Consider the following 19,321-nt stretch of genomic DNA (forward strand, 5'->3'; position numbering starts at 1 on the left):
ATCTGTTCGGCAGTGCAGGGTGGTCTTTGTGTCTGGAGGAAATCCTGTCAGAGAGAGAGAGAGAGAGAGAGAGAGAGAGAGGCAGCTAAAAAATAGTTTCTCAGTCAAATGTCGAGTGTGGGTCAAACCCTAAAAGCAGTGCATCTAATCGTCCTTTAGTTCCTGACTGTCTAAAGTCAGCTGCAGGTCTTTGGTCAGGTCAGGGCTTCGGGAAGGAACAGGGTAGGGCCCAAGGACGGACTCCTTCGGCAGGATCTCAACTTGCAACATAATTTCCACACCCAGACAGCCATCTTCCTAACCACAAGCTGAAGTCCTGCTTTATTCCTTCACTGGAGTCCTTGAATGCTCATATGAAGACGGGTGGCATAGGAAAGAGAGGTCGCCATGGCATGTTTGTTCTCTCAGTTGGTCTGCAAGGCTGGAGCTGAGGCTTCAACTGACGGTGGTGGGTTGAAGGTGGAGAGTGAACATATGAACTCATCCTGAGCATATGTGTTTGATGTTTCCATAATCAGTACTGGGGATTCTTGTAGTGTGAGAAGTCAACCATGTGTTCTCAAAGGGACGGGGATAACTCAATGGAAACACCATCTATCAAAGCTAGAGAGGATCCACAGCACCAGGTTAAAGGTTGAGAAATTAATCTGTCTTAATAAGACCGGAGGATACCACTCACTGGGTGCTGCTTTGACCACCCTCAGTAGGATTAGAAAAAATAACATTTGGTCGATGTGACATCACATTTTATGTGACTGGGTGTAGCTGAGCTGAAGCCAGAGTGTCTCATATGATCCTCACGTGCAAGCTGGGGATGTGTTGGTTCATCAGGCCAGGCATATGGTCTGAGGCTCTGCAGTCAGAATGACAGGAATGTGAGACTGAAAAACAGCCCGTCTCCACCTTCAGGATCACCAGCTGACCTCATATGATCCCCTGTTTCTGAATGACGCATCTGCTGAGGTTTATTTGCATTTATTGATGAAGTTGTAATTTCTATTTAAAGGGATAGTTTGGATGTTTTAAAGTGGGGTTGTATGAGCTAATAATTATCCATAGTCGGTGTATTACCTCCTGGAGATGACAGTCTGCACGACCCCAGTTTGGAGACATAGACAGGAGTACCAGCTCGGAAGCAAAGCAATGAACTGCTGTGGGCGGGGAAGCAGCCAAACGTGTTTTAGCCACCTAAAATAAAGGCTCATTAAAAAAAATGAATCTCAATCTATTTAAATGTTTGCGATACTTAGCATGTTTTCACAGTTTTACCGTGCTGTCAGAAAGCCCTTTATGACGAGGAACGTGAAACTTATAGATTCTCTCTTCAAAGCAAACACACTCCGTTGACTAAAACAGTTTAAATAAGTTCCGCTTTCAGTTCAGTTCCCTTACGGAAAATAAAATGTTATCATGCACTTAAACTGATAATGATTTTATTTAGGTCTGCCTTTCTTTTTGGTGACTAAAATACATTTCAGCTGCAGTACACTGCTGTGTCCATGCTGGTGCTCCTGTCTGCTTCACCAAACTGAGGGTGTGCAGACTGCTGTCTACTGTAGGTAATACGCTGACTATGGACCCCATACAACCCTACTTCAAAACAACCAAACTATCCCTTTTATTTAACCCAGCTCAGTAGGGGTATTATGTGTGTGTGTGTGTGTGTGTGTGTGTGTGTGTCTGTCTCTGTCTCTGTCTTTGTCCTGGTGTCTTTGCTCCTGTGTGCCGTGTCAGAGGTGGTTTGGTAAATGTATCCTGGCAGCATTTTACCTCAGGGTGGGATATATACCATTATCCATTGCTTCGGTGCTCACACTAAGGTGCAGCTCCCTGCCTGAGTGCTCATCTTGCAGACTCAATAGTGTGTCTTTACCCACACTGCATCGGCTTTTACAGGCTGACCTGGCTGCTGTCACATTAGCCAACATATCAGCATTCATCACTGTCTCATCCCCGGTACGCCACAGACCTGAGTGGACCAGTATCATACAGCAGACACACTCAAGCTGAGATAAATGTCTTGTGGCTTTGTGTGTGTTTGCGTCTGTGTGTCTGTGTGTCTGTGTGTGTGTGTGTGTGTGTGTGTGTGTGTGTGTGTGTGTGTGTGTGTGTCTCTTGACCAGATGGCACCAGCTGGATTAACAGTGTGTGAGTTATCCCCAGAGGGGCGCACATGTAAAGAAAAGCAGGAAGAGTCTCTGTCACCTGAACTGAATAGCTGCTGGTGATGTCATCTTTGCCTACCTGAACGATAGAATTGGGATTGAACTTTGTCTGTCTAAGAGCCACACATACCATGTTTACGCATTAATCATTTGACACATACAGTACATATTATTGCTAAAGCTCATATTACATTTTTGTTGTAAAAAAAGCAGCCATATTATGGCCAGACATTGATTTGTAATAAATGCAAAGCAGAAACAATTTGTCAAATAATCTATTATTAGACAAGTATTGATAATCGAATCATCAATTAAGAACATTTTCAATCAGAAATTCCATGAATTTCCTCCAGTTACAGTTTCTAAATTTTGTCTTATTTGATATTAAACTGAAATTCTTTTCTGACTGTTTGTCGGACAAAACAAGCAATTTGATGATGACAGAATTGGCTGGGAATGGTGATGGCCTTTTTTGTATTTTTTTTTTCTAAAATTGTAATCAGTTAATGAAATGAAGTGTTATTTGCAGCCCTTAATAAATTCATTCATTCAGTCACTTTGCTAAAGAAAGACACCACAGATAAAAGAGCTCCTTGGTTTTGGTTCTCATGTTGATCTTGTGCACAAAATAATATTTACACAATAAACAATACTCTTTGGGTCGATGCCTTGCAAAATGTGTCTCTCACTAAGTGTGCTGTCTGAAGTTGTCCACGGCCTGCAGCCAAACAGTCTCTGAGCTTTAAAATAGGTCTTTTATGGCGCCTCAGTTTTTTTTCTCGAGATTATTGGTCAATGGAGCCATTATGTGAGTCTTTATGCGAGTGATGTGTATTCTCAGGAAATAACGTGCACTCTCATACGTTATTGTGAGCATCTGTGTGTGTGTGCTAAACAAATGTTATTAGGTTTGGGGCTTGCTGTATGCCATGTTTTCTGATATTGTCTGATTTTTGAGCAGGATGCAAACTCTCTGTTATTTGTTTTTACAATTTTCCCCATTAATAAGCCTAACTCCTGTCTCCCTCCCCCATGTCTCTGGGATCTGGGTGGGATCTCCCATCAGCAGATGGATTCCCTGTAAGACAGAGAGAGAGTCAAAGTAAAAATAAAAAAAAGCTCAATAAGACAGTGTTTGTGTTCACAAGCCTGTGATTCTGTATCTACCCATGTGTCGTTTCTAAAGGCTTGAATATATCTGCCAGTAACAGGCCACAGAGCGACAGAGCCTGACGCCGCCCACATGTGAATATTCAGCAGAGCTGGTCGAACAAAGCAGCAGCAGGGTGTGGTTTCAGTGAGGAGGGAACAAAAGGGAAGAGTGTTACATCAGCAGCAAAGTTTAAAATGTATATTTTTTCATCATTGTCATCAGGAAAACTGCTCCAACTGAAATCAAACTGTTATAATCAAATAAGAGTGATGCATGTTCACAACTGAGAAGCTGGAACCAGAGAACGGTTCATGTTGTTGCATGAAAAATGACTTTGGTGATAATTGCTGATTATTTTTGATTTGCTATTTATTTTTCAGATCAAACTTTAATACTAATAGTGCTGGAAATACTTAATTTCACTAATTGTTTTATATTTAGCATAATTATTTGTCCATTGATTTCTGTTACAAAAATACATGTATTAGATTAGCCCTCTGCATGCTGTGTTGAGGCTGTGGCTTTTTGTTTTCTTACAGAAGGAAGGAATACATAAATAAAGAAAGCAAAAAGAAAAGGAATTACCAGCAGAAACAACTGTATGTCTCTCACAGCTGAGACGCTTAAAAACCTTCATCACAAAAATCTAAGAGTAAAAGAAAGTTATGAATTGTATAGCAGCAAAAGTTTCAGTGAGTGGTGTTAATTTGTCTGCTTTGTGTCCAGCCCTGTGGCCGGCGGCGTAGCGGACTAGTGTCAACACCAGGCTCCATTTGGAGAGGATTGATTTTTACAGTGAACATTTTCACTACTCAATCATGAGTCACATGTTGTTATAAGTGGCATGAAATTATCTCCAGCCATCATTACTCCACTCAGATCATTAACACTGATGAGGCTGCAAACACTGTGATAATTGCCTGCCGTGCACTGACTGAAATCATGGGCAGAAATGAAACTTCGAGCCAATGTGTGCTCAAAGTAAACCACATCTGCTTTGTGTGTTTTGAACATGAATTCAGAGCAATTCCATAGATCCAAAGTGTGATTTGTTTTTTGGGGAAGTTTTAATTCAATAACAGTAGACACATTGTTACATCACTGTTGGGTTAGTCAGGCTTTTGTTCCACAGTCCCTGTATGGAAAATGTTCCAGTGTGTCTAATTGTTTTAATGGACACTAACAGAACAGTATTGCACCTCCTAAGGATTGAAATGGAAATAGTAAAGAGTATCATCTGCTCTCATATTCCATCTTAGTTTCCTTTTAGCCGTATCTACCGCTGTTTGCTATAAGTGTTGTAAATCATTTGGAAACAAATTTATGAAGACAATAATGGATGTGGATGAGAAATGCTTTGGGACAAAGCTCGGTAACTTATCTCACAGGAATAACACTAACAACGAAACCAAAAACTGAGGAATGTGAAACCTCTTTTGAAGCTGGAAACTCTAGCTTAGTTTTTTTTTCTCTGTGCATCTCTGACGTTCCAGGCATGAAAAAGTCGCTCGAGGCATCTGAACAGTAAATTATCCAGAATGGATAAAAAACAAAACAAAGGTCACATCATATAATGTTGAGACAGAGACAGAAACAAGACACATAAAGATATGACGAGACATTTCCTCTCTCTTGTGTTGTATATTTTTCTGCAGCCGTATTTGTTTTCCTCTTGAGAAACTTGAGGTCGAGAGTGTACCATCTCCTCGCTGCTTGTTATCTTGTAATATCCTTTTAGCACAGCCACCTCAATGTAACTTTGAACCTGTGCTTTTGGGAATGTGAAGAATGATAACACTGGCAGAAGAGTGTATTGAGTCTCTCTGTCTGTCAACAGAAAGTGAACTCACACCTGGAAGGTCGGTGGTATTTTTAAATAAATTAAAGGGTGAAGAGTTTAATTCATGTTCCTTATATATTATGTATAAAAGAAAATATGATAAACAGTGTATTATCGTCAAATGTACTGCAACAACATATCTAACAAAGCTACAAAACAACTGCAAGTGCTTTTTGTTTCTCTTTAAAAGCGACACTGCTTTTAGAATGAAGAAATAACACATTCTTCCTCTTGCAAATTAAAAGTTGAATTCATAAGCAATAAAACCAACAATTTGTCTATTCAGGACTCTCATGGGTTTTGCTGCAACAGCCTCTCTTGTTCTGGTATGACCACCAGCTCATGGTGGCTAATGTTAGCAAACTTTAGATAGACGTTGCTGTGCTATGACTCTTCTCTTGTGCTACTTTTATGTTTTATATTTACCATTATACAGCAAGTGCCACTTACAAAGTGACATAGTCCCGTTTTAAATGCACAAGATGTAATTTTCTGCTGCTAGGGGTCTCTCAATCCAAAAAATAACAAAATACGATATTGTGTTGTTGATATCGTGACGTAGCGTGGGATCATGGGAGTTGTTGTCTTCACAACAATTGTCTACATTGCAGTCAGTTTCTGCTGTTTAGGATTCCTTCATCATTTAGGAGGTTTTTACCTGGAGCCGAGTGATTAAACCCGATAAAGACACTGAATAAAGCAGTTTTCGGTGTCTCTCCGACACATGCCGTCCCAGCGGTACTGCGAGCCAACATGTCACTGAAACTTTTGCCCTGCTTGCTTCTCTTATAACTTAAGATCCAGATGTTTGATGACTAACATCCTTCATCAGGTTAAAATACCGTCTATGGTTTTTAATGACCAATGATCTGAAAAGTGTATCATAATAATGTGGCTTAAAAAGTGGATTAAAAATGAAAGCTTTGAAAGACATTTTAATGTGAAAGAATTACATATTATACCTTTAAAGATCAGGCGTCATGAGCAAAATCCTTTGCTTTTAATTGATATTCTATCCATTTAAAATGATGTAGTTCAGATCAAAGATATAAAAGTGTTTTTTTTGATGCGTTTGTCAAATAATGTGCAGATTTTTTTTAAAACTCTGAAATAGACTGAATATGGATTCGTATGACGTCAGTAATTCTCCAGAGCCCAGGTGCTGATACTGACATCAATCACATTAAGTGAGCGATGTTATTGGATGTAAAATGATAATACTGGTTAAGGACGTAAAACAAGTGAAAGGCCTGTTTGATTTATCAGTTCGGCCCTGCCTGGTGAATCGGGGCCAATTTGTCAGAGAGAAGAGGGTGGGGTTAAAGCTGCATGATTATGGACATCTGGCTGTAAATCTGCAACCTTCTGCTCGGCAGATGACATCACTGCACGTGCTGCTTGTCTCCCCGAGGTCCTCTTCACCCTTTCACAAACATTAATACCACAAAAACATGTAGCAACCCACTGATGACTGCATTGTTATTGTGCTATGGCCCCAGCGTACGCCCATACTCTAATGGCCATCAACTCACATACGTGAGATACACACTTTTATACAGATTCACAAAAGATGGAATCCACACGTACATATCAATGCAATTAATCACTACTACAGTTTTTAAAATACAAACCGCAGCAGCTTTTCCCAGCAGCCCCCCCGTGCTGACTCAGCACTTCTGTGAAAACCAGTGTCTGCTCCCAACTGGGACACAAAGAGCCAGAATTAATGCACTCGGACACCACAACCCCCAGCTCCTTGTCCATCAGTATTGATCCAAACAGTGCTTCCCATCAAGTGACCAGCACAGTTGTAGTGTGTCTGTTCTCTTCTCTCGTGTCTCTTCCATTAGATTTCTGATAGCCAGTAAGTCTGTGAGGCTCTCTGTGGAGCTATGTTGCTATGGGGGGGGGGTGGTTCTCTAGCTGTCAGGTATGCTTTGCAGCACGCACAGACAGGCACACATCAGGGACTCCACCTGTCATTTTGACCCCAGTTATTTCTGTATCATGGGTGGAATCTGCTGTCAATTATGCATGCAGCGCCACGGCCACAGTACAATAGAACAGAAGAGAGATTCATATGTGTGTAAACGTGTCGACCTGCCCTTCTTCTGCATACGTGCTGTTCAGACCCTGAGGCTGTGTGACTGTATAGTAGGACTTGTCAGCTGTGATGGGAGTTACTAAAAGTGAGCATAAATTCATTTTTTTAGTATTTAAGATATATATACGGTGCAGTTCACCTTGACTGTGGTGTTGTATTGAAATTATATGTTGATCTGTTGATCGTCAACAATTTTGATAATTGCACGGCTGGCAGGCACCGCATCGCGCTGCAAAGGTCATATATTTCATGAGCGTGGCTGCTGTTTATGCCGTCATCCTCTAATTACATTGATCACTTAATAATATGTGCCAGGATCTGGTCGGCGTATCACTATGGCGAAAGAGTTTCTTGGTGGAAAGCTTAAATCGATAAACCGTAGATTAATTTATTAAATAAAAACATGAAATCACTTAAAACTGAATATTTGGGTATTTTGGATACTGGAACATTGTTATGGTCTTTTCACTATTTTCAGACATTTTATACACTAGACGATGAATTGGCTGAATAAAAACAACAGATGATGGCTCATAAAATGTTAGTTACAGCTTGAATGTATTCAACTGCCGTCCTTCCATTCCAGTCTGTTAATTGTTAATTGTACCAAATGATGCATGTTCATGCTATGCAGACTGCCGGTTCAGCTTATTCAAGCACAGACATACAGGGTTGTGAAAACTTTTTGGACGTGTGTGTTGTTCCAGGTGATCTACCTCCAGACGGCGGAGCTGAACAGGGAGACGGTGTACCCGATGCACCCCAGCAGCATCCATGGAGTTGAGGACATGTCCACACTGGCAGAGCTGCATGAAGCTGCCATCATGCACAACCTCTTCCTGCGCTACCAGAAAGACAACATCTATGTAAGGCACCACACTGTCTTGATCTGTGAGCGCATTTACTGTGTACCACCATGATGTACCTGGAAGCTGTGGGCCTATTGTTCTGGTCAGGGGTGTATTTTTCATGTTTCTGGGAACCTGGATGTTCAGCGCAGCTAGACAGAGATTTCAAAGTGTAAGAAATCTAAAATCAACCATCAAAAACATCAACCGGAGATATCCGTTTATGGTGTGAATTTTTTTTTAATTTCAAATGCAACGCAACAACAACATGGTAAAAGAAGTTTACACACAGTTTTTGGGCGGCTTGTCAGAGGGCAATAAGTTATTAAAACTAACTTTATTGGAAGCAAGCGAGGCAGACCAAAGATAACAATACTAAATATCATAATTATGGAATGCACTGAAGAGTATTTAGATTTCAGATGTGTTTGTTTGACCCTGTCTCACTCCCAGGATTATTTTCACAGCAGGGTACTGAGGTCTTCTTGAAACACTACCCAGGCTTTATTAAAATAATCATTGCACACAGTCACATGGTAACTATTTTTTTTTTTTTTGAAATCCTATCTCCTAATCTGATCTCGGAGGGTTTGTGCTGGTCCGTCTGCATGGCGTCGCAGAACGATATCATTGTGGAAAGATGACCCACAAACACACTTTTGTTGAGCACTCCCCAAAGCGATTACCCAAGCGAAGCGATGGATTCTAAAATACTACCAGCCTCAGTGCAAACTAGGCCATCTGCAGTATTTTAAGATTATTACACAGGAAACTAGGTGAATCTACAGAACTTGTAGTGTTAAATAATTATACTGTAAATCTCATGCAGAAGTGCAATGTTTGTACAAGATGTAAAAGTTGCAAATTCTAGTGTAAAATACAATTGATCCTTTCATACTATGTGTGTATTCTGTCATCTTTCACTGATAATCTGTGTCTTCCTCTCTCATTTCCTCTTCCTCCCTCAAACATCTGTCTGCTTTATCATTTCCCTCAGACCAACATAGGTTCGATCCTGGCGGCAGTGAATCCCTACAAGCAGATAGTGGGCCTGTATGACGGCACCGCAGTCAACCTGTACAGCAAACACCAGATGGGGGAGCTGCCTCCTCATATCTTTGCCGTGGCCAACGAGTGTTACCGCTGTCTGTGGAAGAGACACGACAGCCAGTGTGTTCTCATCAGGTGAGGATCCACATTTAATACAATTATGACAAAAGTATTAGAAACAAATCCATGAACATATAGCATTTAGAAACTCCTCGTGGACATCAGAAGTTAAACGGGTTTGATAGATCCTTCTTTGTCTTTGTACCTTCAGTGGGGAGAGTGGAGCCGGGAAGACGGAGAGCACCAAGCTGCTGCTGAAGTTTCTCTCTGTGATGAGTCAAAACTCAGCAGGCACTCCTCTGTCAGAGAGGACCACCAGGGTGGAGCAGGCTCTCGTCCAGAGCAGGTACTGTTTGAATAGAGTCAACGCCTCCTATCTTTACATTATAAAAGTGTAAGAGCAATAACCATGTTTACTTTGTTATTTTCCTGCATTACTTGCATATGTTGATATGTTTAGGCGTTTGTTTAATGAATCTTGTTACTCTTTGAAATTGAAATATTTTTGTTTTACATTCCCATCAAAACCCCTGAATTTAGTAATTTGCATTTCCACTCTCTGCAGTCCCATCATGGAAGCCTTTGGGAATGCAAAGACCGTGTACAACAATAACTCCAGTCGCTTTGGGAAGTTTATCCAGCTTCACTTTTCCCAGAACGGAAACATTCAGGGAGGATGCATCATTGACTGTATCCTTCAACGGTTCACTTAGATATACTTTAGAGAAATCACATGTCCATAGTGTCTGTTTCAGAGGACGTGTTGTACGTTTTCATTGTTCTCCTTGACTTTTAATTATCAGATTTGCTGGAAAAGGTAAGTTTGTGTTGAAACATTTGGTAGCAGCGACTGAGATCAACAAGTTGAATTTTTCATTCATCATCAAAATCTATTCTCTCATGACATACTTTTAATATTTTCTTCCAACCTTCTTCTCTTTTCAAGAACCGCGTTGTTCGACAGAATCCTGGCGAAAGGAACTACCACATTTTCTACGCTCTGTTAGCAGGAGCAGACAAAGACCACAGAGGTTTGTGTAAAAGAATACACAGTTTTTGACCAACATAGACTCCAAAAATCACAGGTTTTCCTGGGTACTAACACTTAAACATACACTCAACCCCTTATTACTGATAGCATGTGCCTAAAATATCAGAGTTATACAAAATAGCTCTTAAGCTCTTAATAAAAGCTCTTAAGGAAATGCTTTATTGTAATTTAATAGGCATTCCACCTGAAGTTTTATAAAAGATTACATATAAAATATGATAAAAACAAATCCACATTTTGAACAAACAGATACAAAAGGAGAACCTTTTCACAGGAAAAGGTTGAGGTTAGCAACTAAATAATTTGTGCAGCTTAAGATCATTATGCAGTGACTAGAATTGTTTATCTTTTGAAACATATTTCTCTAGCTGTGATAGAAACCTCTGCATCTATATGATTAAATGCTTTTTCACACTGTTAGGCATGAATGCGTCACATATTTGTATTTTAGTGTGAGTTTCCTCGTGTCTGTGTGTTGCAGACATGTACCTCCTGTCAGAGGGCCCTGAGTCGCATCACTACCTCAGCCAGTCAGGCTGCGTTCAGGACGGCAGTCTGGATGACAAGCAGCTCTTTGAAAGTGTGATGGTAAGGACAAGATGAGAGGGAAATCTGGTTAGTGTAAGTAGTTTGTTTGAACCCCAGAGGGCGCTATAAGTCTTTATCATGAGTGTGATAACGTCTCATAAGACAGACTCTTTGGCTTTGGAGGAACATTATCTGTTATGTTCATATAAGTGTTTTAAAAAAAGATTTAACTGCTGTCACATATTGCATGGGACGAGTGTGTTTCTAGGTAAATGTTGTCTAACTTTGTCTGTGTTGTGTTGCAGGAGGCCCTGAACGTGATGGAGTTCACTGAGGAGGAGATCAGAGACGTGTTCAAGTTGCTGTCGGCTGTCCTCCAGATGGGAAACATTGAATTCATGACTGCTGGTGGAGCTCAGATCACTTCCAAAGGGGGTAGGAGAAGGAATTAAGAGGATAATAGATCTACTACACAGAGTATGTTATATTAATCCTGGTATACACATCTTCCATCTGTACCACTGTTAAAACTGTGGAGACAGAGACAAAGGGGACAGATAAGTTAAAATAAGAAATTATGAGAATGTTTTACCTCTGTAATTTCTGAATTATTTCTTAGTCATTTCCTAGGAAATTGTTATTAGTTGAACTAATAATATATTATTAGACACTGATTAAAAGATTTGTCAACAGGTATGAAAGTTTTAAGTACTAAATGTATATTTACTTGGGTTTAAATGGAGCAAATCCTAGAAGGAAATTCCTGTTCCCCCTGTAATTAATACTAAATGACTAGTTATTTATAGGACACTAAGTAGGAAATCATTATGAAATGATTTGGAAATTACAGATAATCTAAAGTTACTCATTCCCTTTGAAAACCAAAGTATTTTTAATCGTGTGAGCACGGTGCTTTGGTAACCAGACAGATTTCTTTTAATTTAACCGAACGCGCTAAACATAATGGCAATGTTAGGGAAATGTGTGTTTGAGGAAACTGGATACATAGCTTTGAAAAGCTGGATACAAAATGTATCCACGGACAAACAGGGAACATTTGGGTTTTAGTGGGAAAGCAAGGTCCAGTTAAAATAACCAATCATTCCTGTTGGATTATTGTAAAAAAACTAAATTTTCTAAGCCGATAATTAGATGTTGGGCCAACTCTGCTGTACTCCTCATGCCCCTGAGTTTGATTGACATTGCACTAGCAGACAGCTCTGAACAGGCTGTAACATGAGCTCAAGGCTCCTTTGTTTGCTGTGTCTGACCTCTTTTCTAAAGAACCAGTCAACTACAGTGACAGCAGAGAACTACAACCCAGCCAGCAGAGCAGAGTTACCTATAGACTGTATAGGATCACAGGCTATGTGTCACATCTGTTGTTTGACATGAATAGGAGACACCTGAACGCTATATATACACTACACCTGAGACATTTGTTTATATATGTGTGTTTCAGTTGTCAGTAATGTCAGCGAGCTGCTTGGCCTGGACTCCTTCCAGCTTTCAGAGGTGTTGACCCAACGCTCCATGATCCTCAGAGGAGAGGAGATTTGCTCACCGCTCACTGTGGAGCAGGTAACGACACATCCAAACTTCTCGTTTCAGGAATCAAACAGCATAGCACAGCTCCGTTATATCCCAGAATTTAGGGATTGTTCAGACGTCTACACTGTCTTTTTTGCTTGAATTAAAGACACTGAAACATACAGTAGATGCCTGTTTGTTGCCCCCTCTCCCTCCCCTTGTCTTGGTGACACACACACACAGCCTTTCTCCGTCGCTCTCCCCCCACATGCTTCTCCAGATCCCTTGCGTGACTCCCAGCCATTTCCTGCTTTTTGTCTGCCAGATTCCTGGCACAATAAACCCATCGTGATAGCGATCTGAGTCAAAAGCACAATAGAGCCAATGACTGAGGGTGAAGCGAGAGTCTATCTCCTCTGGAGGCAGCGCAGCCGAGCACCAAGACGTCGGTGTAATAACTCTCTCCCAGCTCCACATGTCCACGTCGTGCTCTGTAATTAATGTGAATATTTCACAAGTCTGTATCTGTGTGTGTTATCCTATTCACCATACGCCACAAGAACATCCTGACGCATGACACAATCCTTTTTGGCTGAGCTCAAGCTTTCAGCCACCTCATATGCATAAATATCAGCGAATATGCAGCAGACCTTTACTTTTCATCACCAGACAAAGACCTTGTGCTGTCACCCTTCTGCTGCTTGTTCTGCCTGGCCTTTTGAAGCAGCTTGTGTCTTAATAGAGTTCATTATTCCAGTCCTGGACTCTGTAAGAATGGCTTCTTCTCACAGCGGCCAGGGGTCACTCACCCCGCGACTGCCTGCACTAGCCCCTCTCCCCCGCCATCCTAGACAAACAGCCATTCTTCTCACCGCTGTGACGGAGATCCTGGAGCCACCAGCGCTCTGTTCACACCCATTAGTTGCAAGAGGTGACGGGGCATGATGGATTACTGAAAAAAGCCCAGGAGCATTGTTGCCCCAAATACTGTACACACCGCGACAGTCTTGTTTTGTTTTCAATTCAAGCACAATGTCCGTGGAGGAAGTGTAGCTGGCAAGCTCAAGCCTTTTTTTATGTTCGCACACGGATGCTGTCTGGCTGAAAGGCCGACTTCACGGCAGCTGGAGAAAATCAGAGCTGTGTCTAATGTTTTTTTTGTTTTTTTTGGTCATATTTTCTAATTTGTTTGTCTTGTGTGGAGAGCTAAATTAGGGGAGTTTGTCACAAATTACAACAGCTACCTCATTAATCAATCAAGTAGAGTCGATTAGATAGATTATGATGTTATAATTATTACTCAAAGTCCACTTACTCTCTTTTCTGGAGTTTGTAAGAAGAAAGTTATATGTGTCATCTCCTGGTGCAGAGTTTAAAAAAAACAAAAACTAGAGACGATCATCTACAAAAGCATGTTTGTACATTTGTCTTTGTTTTCACTGGATTTGTGAAATAGAACAACAAATACTGCCTCTGGTGCGTCACTCTTAAGATATGTAGGTGATGAACGACGCCGTCTATTGTGACAACAGACCGTTCCTTACCTGCCGTTTGCAGACAGACGCTGACAAAATACACTTCTTGTTTTATAGACACCCGACCGAGGCCTCACACACCACATCACATTCAATCATGTTTTTATCTGCCATCTGACAGAACTGATGAAACCTACACAGTGATGAACTGTATGTTGTGTTTAAGACACATACCATGTCATGATTTGCAGGCGGTGGACTCGCGGGACTCGGTTGCCATGGCACTTTATTCTCAGTGTTTCTCCTGGATCATAATGAGGATCAACCAGAAGATCAAAGGCAAAGACAACTTCAAGTCCATCGGCATCCTGGACATCTTCGGCTTTGAGAACTTTGAGGTGAAAGTTCACTTGTCTAATTTAAGCTTTTAAAGAGGACACATAATGAAAACAAATCACTTTGTCAGTGCTTAAGCACTTACATTTGGGTATCTGTAGTGCCTACCAACCCACAAACTGTGAAATAAGTCAACCCAGTCCGTTTTTTGTGGTTTGCCTGGATCATAAAACATGTGAGTCAACAAGCCATTCAGATTTGGATCCCCTTCCTGTGTCACATGCAGGCTCATTGGAATATACAGAGTATCTCCACACACAGCTTCAAAACTACCTTTGCAAAGGTGCACCATATTTTCCACACAAGCCAATCAGAGCAGACTGGGTTTTTTCAGGAGGGGGCTTAAAGAGACAGGCGCTAAAACTGAGCGTTTCAGACAGAGGATGAATACAGGTTTATTCAGACAGACAGTAGGAGAACAATAATGTGTTTTTTGAACATTAAACATGTAAACATGTTCTATTAGAATCCCAAAATACAAGTATGAACCTGAAAATTAGCATTGTATATTGTTTTTAAAAAATAAGAAAAAATGGGAATGTCACACTCGTTTACAAAAATAGCACTAGAATATTTTGATAAATTATGAAGCCGCACAGACATTGTCTGCTTTGATAGTGTGCCACTTTTTTTCTACTTTGATAACAGGATTAGGCAATGTTTTGAGTCAAAAATCTGATAACAGTTGGTGTGTTGTTTTTCACTGTCAATCAAATCTGATCAAACCACACCACAGAGTCCTGATCAAGCAGATTAATTGTAAAAGTTATGGGGGGTTAAACTACTAAATAAATGATACGTGAAGATGTTTTTGTTAAATTTATAACTTTAAAAGAGAAGGAGATCACTTTACCGGCAGGGTTTTGTGACATCAGAATATGCAACTTACAGAACTGTGGTGTGAAAACGCAAAACTTCCAGTGCATAAACACTGAGGATGGACTTTTCTCTGAAACAGGAGAAAAACTTCTGTAGAAAAAACATTTGATGTTCATAGATTTTGGATTTTTCAATTAGGGAGACAGAGAAGATGTGATTTTATGAATTTTTATCACAATAATTGAATATTACAGTGGTAAAAACTAACTATTAATCAAAGCAGAATATTTTATTTGTCTTAAAGCATGTCTGAAGGGGATCTTTAAGTGACAGAACTGTCTTTTAAATCGTGCTCTTCCATCCTGTAGGTGAACCGGTTTGAACAGTTTAACATCAACTACGCCAACGAGAAACTCCAGGAGTATTTCAACAAGCACATCTTCTCGCTGGAACAACTGGAGTACAACAGGTAAAGATGTTTATCCATAACTAAACAATTAGAGACATCCATGTCTTCAGATGGGGCTTGTTTGCTGGTGAATACAGTGAAAAACAAAACAAGACTGCTGGAGACTGTCCCACAGACAGATACAGCTGCGGATGGGGGTCGGGGGTTGGGCCTCCTCACGGCGATACAGGCAGACTGCCAGAGTTTGGGGATCGGCTCAGTTTCTTGCCCAGACAGTTGTTTTCTTGTATAATGAGCCAGCAGCTTGGACATGGCTCATTTCATCACATGCTCATGCTGGACAATACAGCCATTGTGTCTTCATAGTTGTTTATATTTGTATATATACATGGTGAGTGAGTGTGTGTGTGTGTCTTTGTCCTCTCAGGGAGGGGATCCAGTGGGAGGCCATAGACTGGATGGATAACGCAGAGTGTCTGGATCTCATAGAAAAGGTAACCCAGAGAGAGCAAAGTCACCACCGGAGTCGACCGCTAACCGCCAGCCAGAGCGTACTGACCTAGATGCCACACTGTGCTTACATTGACCTCCATCTCCTACTCTGTCTTTATACAGTCTCACTTTGCATGCTGTGTGCACAGTAATGTACACCAGTCAGTGGCTGGAGGTATGGTTGAAGTGAAGCATGAAGACGTTTTGTATTATTTTACCACCATAGTTCTAATGATGGTGAAAAATGAGCGTCTACAGAGGTGGGCTTTTGTCTGAAAGGTTTCTGGGTCAATATCACAAACGTTGGGGTAAGGTTTAGGGGAAGCAAAAATGACTACACTAGAACATTTTATCCCTACTTATACTTGATGGCCCTTTATAAGAGGATTTCTGCTGTATTAGTATGACTATGTGTAACTGTTTGGTGTTGCTGCCAAACACCATGCCTGCTCAGTGAACCTTCTTTTCGTAAATAAGAAAGAAAATTGAATGAATTCTTATGCTGTTTCCTGTACGTATTGTTATGATAAAAGCTGCCAGATGTGCCCCACTAGGATTATAACTAGTTTCATCATGACTGCGTTGTGTTTAACCCTCCCTGCTCCTCTTGTCTGTCTCCCCTTTAGAAGCTGGGCATGTTGGCTCTTATCAATGAAGAAAGTCGCTTCCCCAAAGGCACGGACTACACCCTTTTGGAGAAACTACACAGCCGACACGCAGTGAGTCCACACGCACACGTGAAAACATCTTTCACACATGCCGAGGAGACCCTCACAAAGACATAAAAATGACCCATAACCCTCCACCGAAGCTGAAGAAACGCCTCCACCCCCCACCAGCTCGGACAACCCCAAAGAGTTAAACCTCTCTTTGGGCCGATGAATCGCCTGTTGACTTCGGTGAAGGGTTGAACGTCTGTGCAGCACTTGTACACGCCCCCGAGCGCTCTCACATGCAAACACAACAATGCTGAAATGTGATCAGCCATTCTCAGGGACTGATGAGCATTGTGTGCAGGAGAAAAGAGTGTCCTCAGAAAACCCAGCAGGGATTTCTATGGTTCATGGAAAAAACAGAAGAGGTCTAAAGTGAGACCTAGTTGGAAGGACTAGCTTTGTCACTTCATGCAGGCAACTTGATTAGTGCTGAAATCATTAGTCAATTACTTGATTGGTTGATGTTTATAGAAAATGTTAAAATTAATTGACAGCAATTCTGATTATTAATGCAAAAATTATCTAGCTTTTTCTCAGTGTTGCGTAATTGCAATTTAATTTTTTTTAAATATTTAGTCAAATTAACAGACACAAAAGCACATTCAATTAAAATGTAACACCAAATAAAATAGAGTGATAGGCAGCTGTCAAAAAGCTATAAATCAACCCTCATTTCTTTGGTCTCAAACTAGTGCAGCAAAGGTGCCCAGGAGGCAGTTCATGTTATTCAAACAAAGTTTCTCCACATTTCTAAAATGCATCAGTTTAGAGAAATAAAAATAAGTTATAAAAACGAGGGTGATTTGATGGCAATCTTCATTAGTTGTCGCCCTCAATGTGTTACTGACCTCACAGCTGAACTCCTCCTAGCTATGTACTCTGCTTGATTTGATTATCATTGATTAAGCACATGAACAGCATTTCTAAAAGTCAGTGGTCTCTTTGTCTTTTTTTTCCCTCAGACAAACCCATACTATGTGAAGCCCAGAGTGACCGTCCACCAGTTTGGCATCAAGCACTACGCTGGAGAGGTAATTAGCAACACTCGCACACACGTACAGAAAAGCACAGATACAGGGCAAAAACCAGGTTCCCACTGCTTCCTGAACAAGTGTGTTGGGGACGTGAGGTAGCTGTTGGACGGGCAGCAGAGCATTCTTTGCCAAAAAAAATCAACTTTTCCCTGAGTCAGGAGAAACTGCTTCACTGTCGTCCTCTCCTTCCTTTGCTTACACGATAAGCAGAGATTACTCCGAAAGGAAGTGTAGAGCAAGTCAAAGAGATCAGGGAAGAGAGAGAGAGAGAGAGAGAGAGAGAGAGAGAGAGAGAGAGAGAGAGAGAGAGAGAGTGAATAGGGCAGGGGGGATGTCGGTGTGTGTGTGTGTGTGTGTGTGTGTGTGTGTGTGTGTGGTGGGGTGGATGGCCTCATGAAGCCCTGCTCAGACAAGGTCTCCTCAGTGTGAGTGTGGCAGCTCAGTCACAAGCCTGGCATGGATGTTTATGGTAATGACTTGGTCCAGAGAGGACAGGCAGGCCAACCAGTTGTTCTCTCTCTCTCTCCAGTTTGTCTCTCTGGGGATTTCAGTCGCCTCTCTGAAAGCTCCTTCTGTTATCTGAAACTGTGCTGTGAGTTCAGCGGGAAATAGTAGCGTCCTCCCATTGATTTGATTATCAGCGTGGTGCCGGGGATGCTGGGGGGGGGTTCTCATTGTCGGACGTGAACTTTAACAACAACAAAAAAAACTCACCACACCTCGTGAACTCAGGAGTTGAAAAGCAAGAATGCAAAGAAGCCACTTTGCAAATACAGCATTTCAGATGGACTGTATTTTCTTTTTGAGGATTCAGTGTTTGCATGGTTTGTGCACCTGTAAGATTTTGCGCTTTTTGTAAGGGTAAATCCTCATTTCCTTTGTCTCATTGTTGCATCATGAGACCATCCTAGTTAACTGAACCTGAAAGTGACAAACACAGACAGCCTATTGTACAAGTCCAATGTGAGGGGAGTGGAGTGTAATTAGTGTGCCTGTAATTTATAAATACTTGTGTTGTCAAGTTCGTATCTCATGGCTTCCCATGAGCCTCAAGGCTTGGGAATGGGGGGGTGGGGGTTGTTATCAGATTATAGTTTACCCACACACAGCTGTGAATACACAAGCTCATGTACACATATGCACACAAATGTTTCTGTGATTAGATTACAGTTGTTTTTTATTATTATTTCCATGCATTTTCTTGCATAAAATACTTTATTTTCCTTCAAACGTGCAACCAGCAACAAACACAAACTCAGAGTGCATTACATGTGGGTCAGGGCAATGCAGAGGAATGCCATGTCGCTAAGATGAAGGCTGAACAGAACTCAACAGGTGATGCATTAACATAGAGGCTCTCTGCTGGCCCGCCCCCCTGTGTCAAAACATGCATTTACAGCCCCCACTCGTGTCACAATTTGTGAATATTATCATCAGAAAACATTAATCACCCAGTCTGGATAATGAGCCTCCAGAAGATAAATATAGTGCGTAATAATTCAGACAAATGAGCTTCATTTGCTTTATTGTGTCCAATCTGTGCTTGATTGACATTAAACTCTGTAAGCATTTGAAATTATGACATCTTTGAATACAAATAGTTCTAATTAAAGTTTGAGTCATCATAAACTTGGATTATATTTGGATAACA

At 41.1% G+C, this 19,321-nt stretch overlaps 1 protein-coding gene across 1 annotated transcript in view; it reads left to right on the forward strand.

The window, feature by feature from the left end:
• The window catches only part of myo10l3 (myosin X, like 3), a 49,380-nt gene that overhangs the window by 11,644 nt on the left and 18,415 nt on the right, over positions 1 to 19,321 (forward strand). The window contains exons 3-16 of the mRNA XM_068734035.1: positions 7,970 to 8,128; positions 9,108 to 9,295; positions 9,432 to 9,566; positions 9,786 to 9,910; positions 10,024 to 10,037; positions 10,167 to 10,251; positions 10,753 to 10,859; positions 11,105 to 11,234; positions 12,262 to 12,380; positions 14,056 to 14,202; positions 15,388 to 15,488; positions 15,856 to 15,922; positions 16,547 to 16,639; positions 17,599 to 17,667. Coding sequence (XP_068590136.1) covers positions 7,970 to 8,128; positions 9,108 to 9,295; positions 9,432 to 9,566; positions 9,786 to 9,910; positions 10,024 to 10,037; positions 10,167 to 10,251; positions 10,753 to 10,859; positions 11,105 to 11,234; positions 12,262 to 12,380; positions 14,056 to 14,202; positions 15,388 to 15,488; positions 15,856 to 15,922; positions 16,547 to 16,639; positions 17,599 to 17,667 — 1,539 coding nt within the window. The remainder of the gene's footprint in view (positions 1 to 7,969; positions 8,129 to 9,107; positions 9,296 to 9,431; positions 9,567 to 9,785; positions 9,911 to 10,023; positions 10,038 to 10,166; positions 10,252 to 10,752; positions 10,860 to 11,104; positions 11,235 to 12,261; positions 12,381 to 14,055; positions 14,203 to 15,387; positions 15,489 to 15,855; positions 15,923 to 16,546; positions 16,640 to 17,598; positions 17,668 to 19,321) is intronic.

Source organism: Cebidichthys violaceus, unplaced genomic scaffold (assembly GCF_023349555.1).
Source record: "Cebidichthys violaceus isolate CVI_PGR_0920_01 unplaced genomic scaffold, fCebVio1.0.p SCAF_11, whole genome shotgun sequence".
In the NCBI taxonomy this organism is placed as follows: Eukaryota; Metazoa; Chordata; class Actinopteri; order Perciformes; family Stichaeidae; genus Cebidichthys; species Cebidichthys violaceus.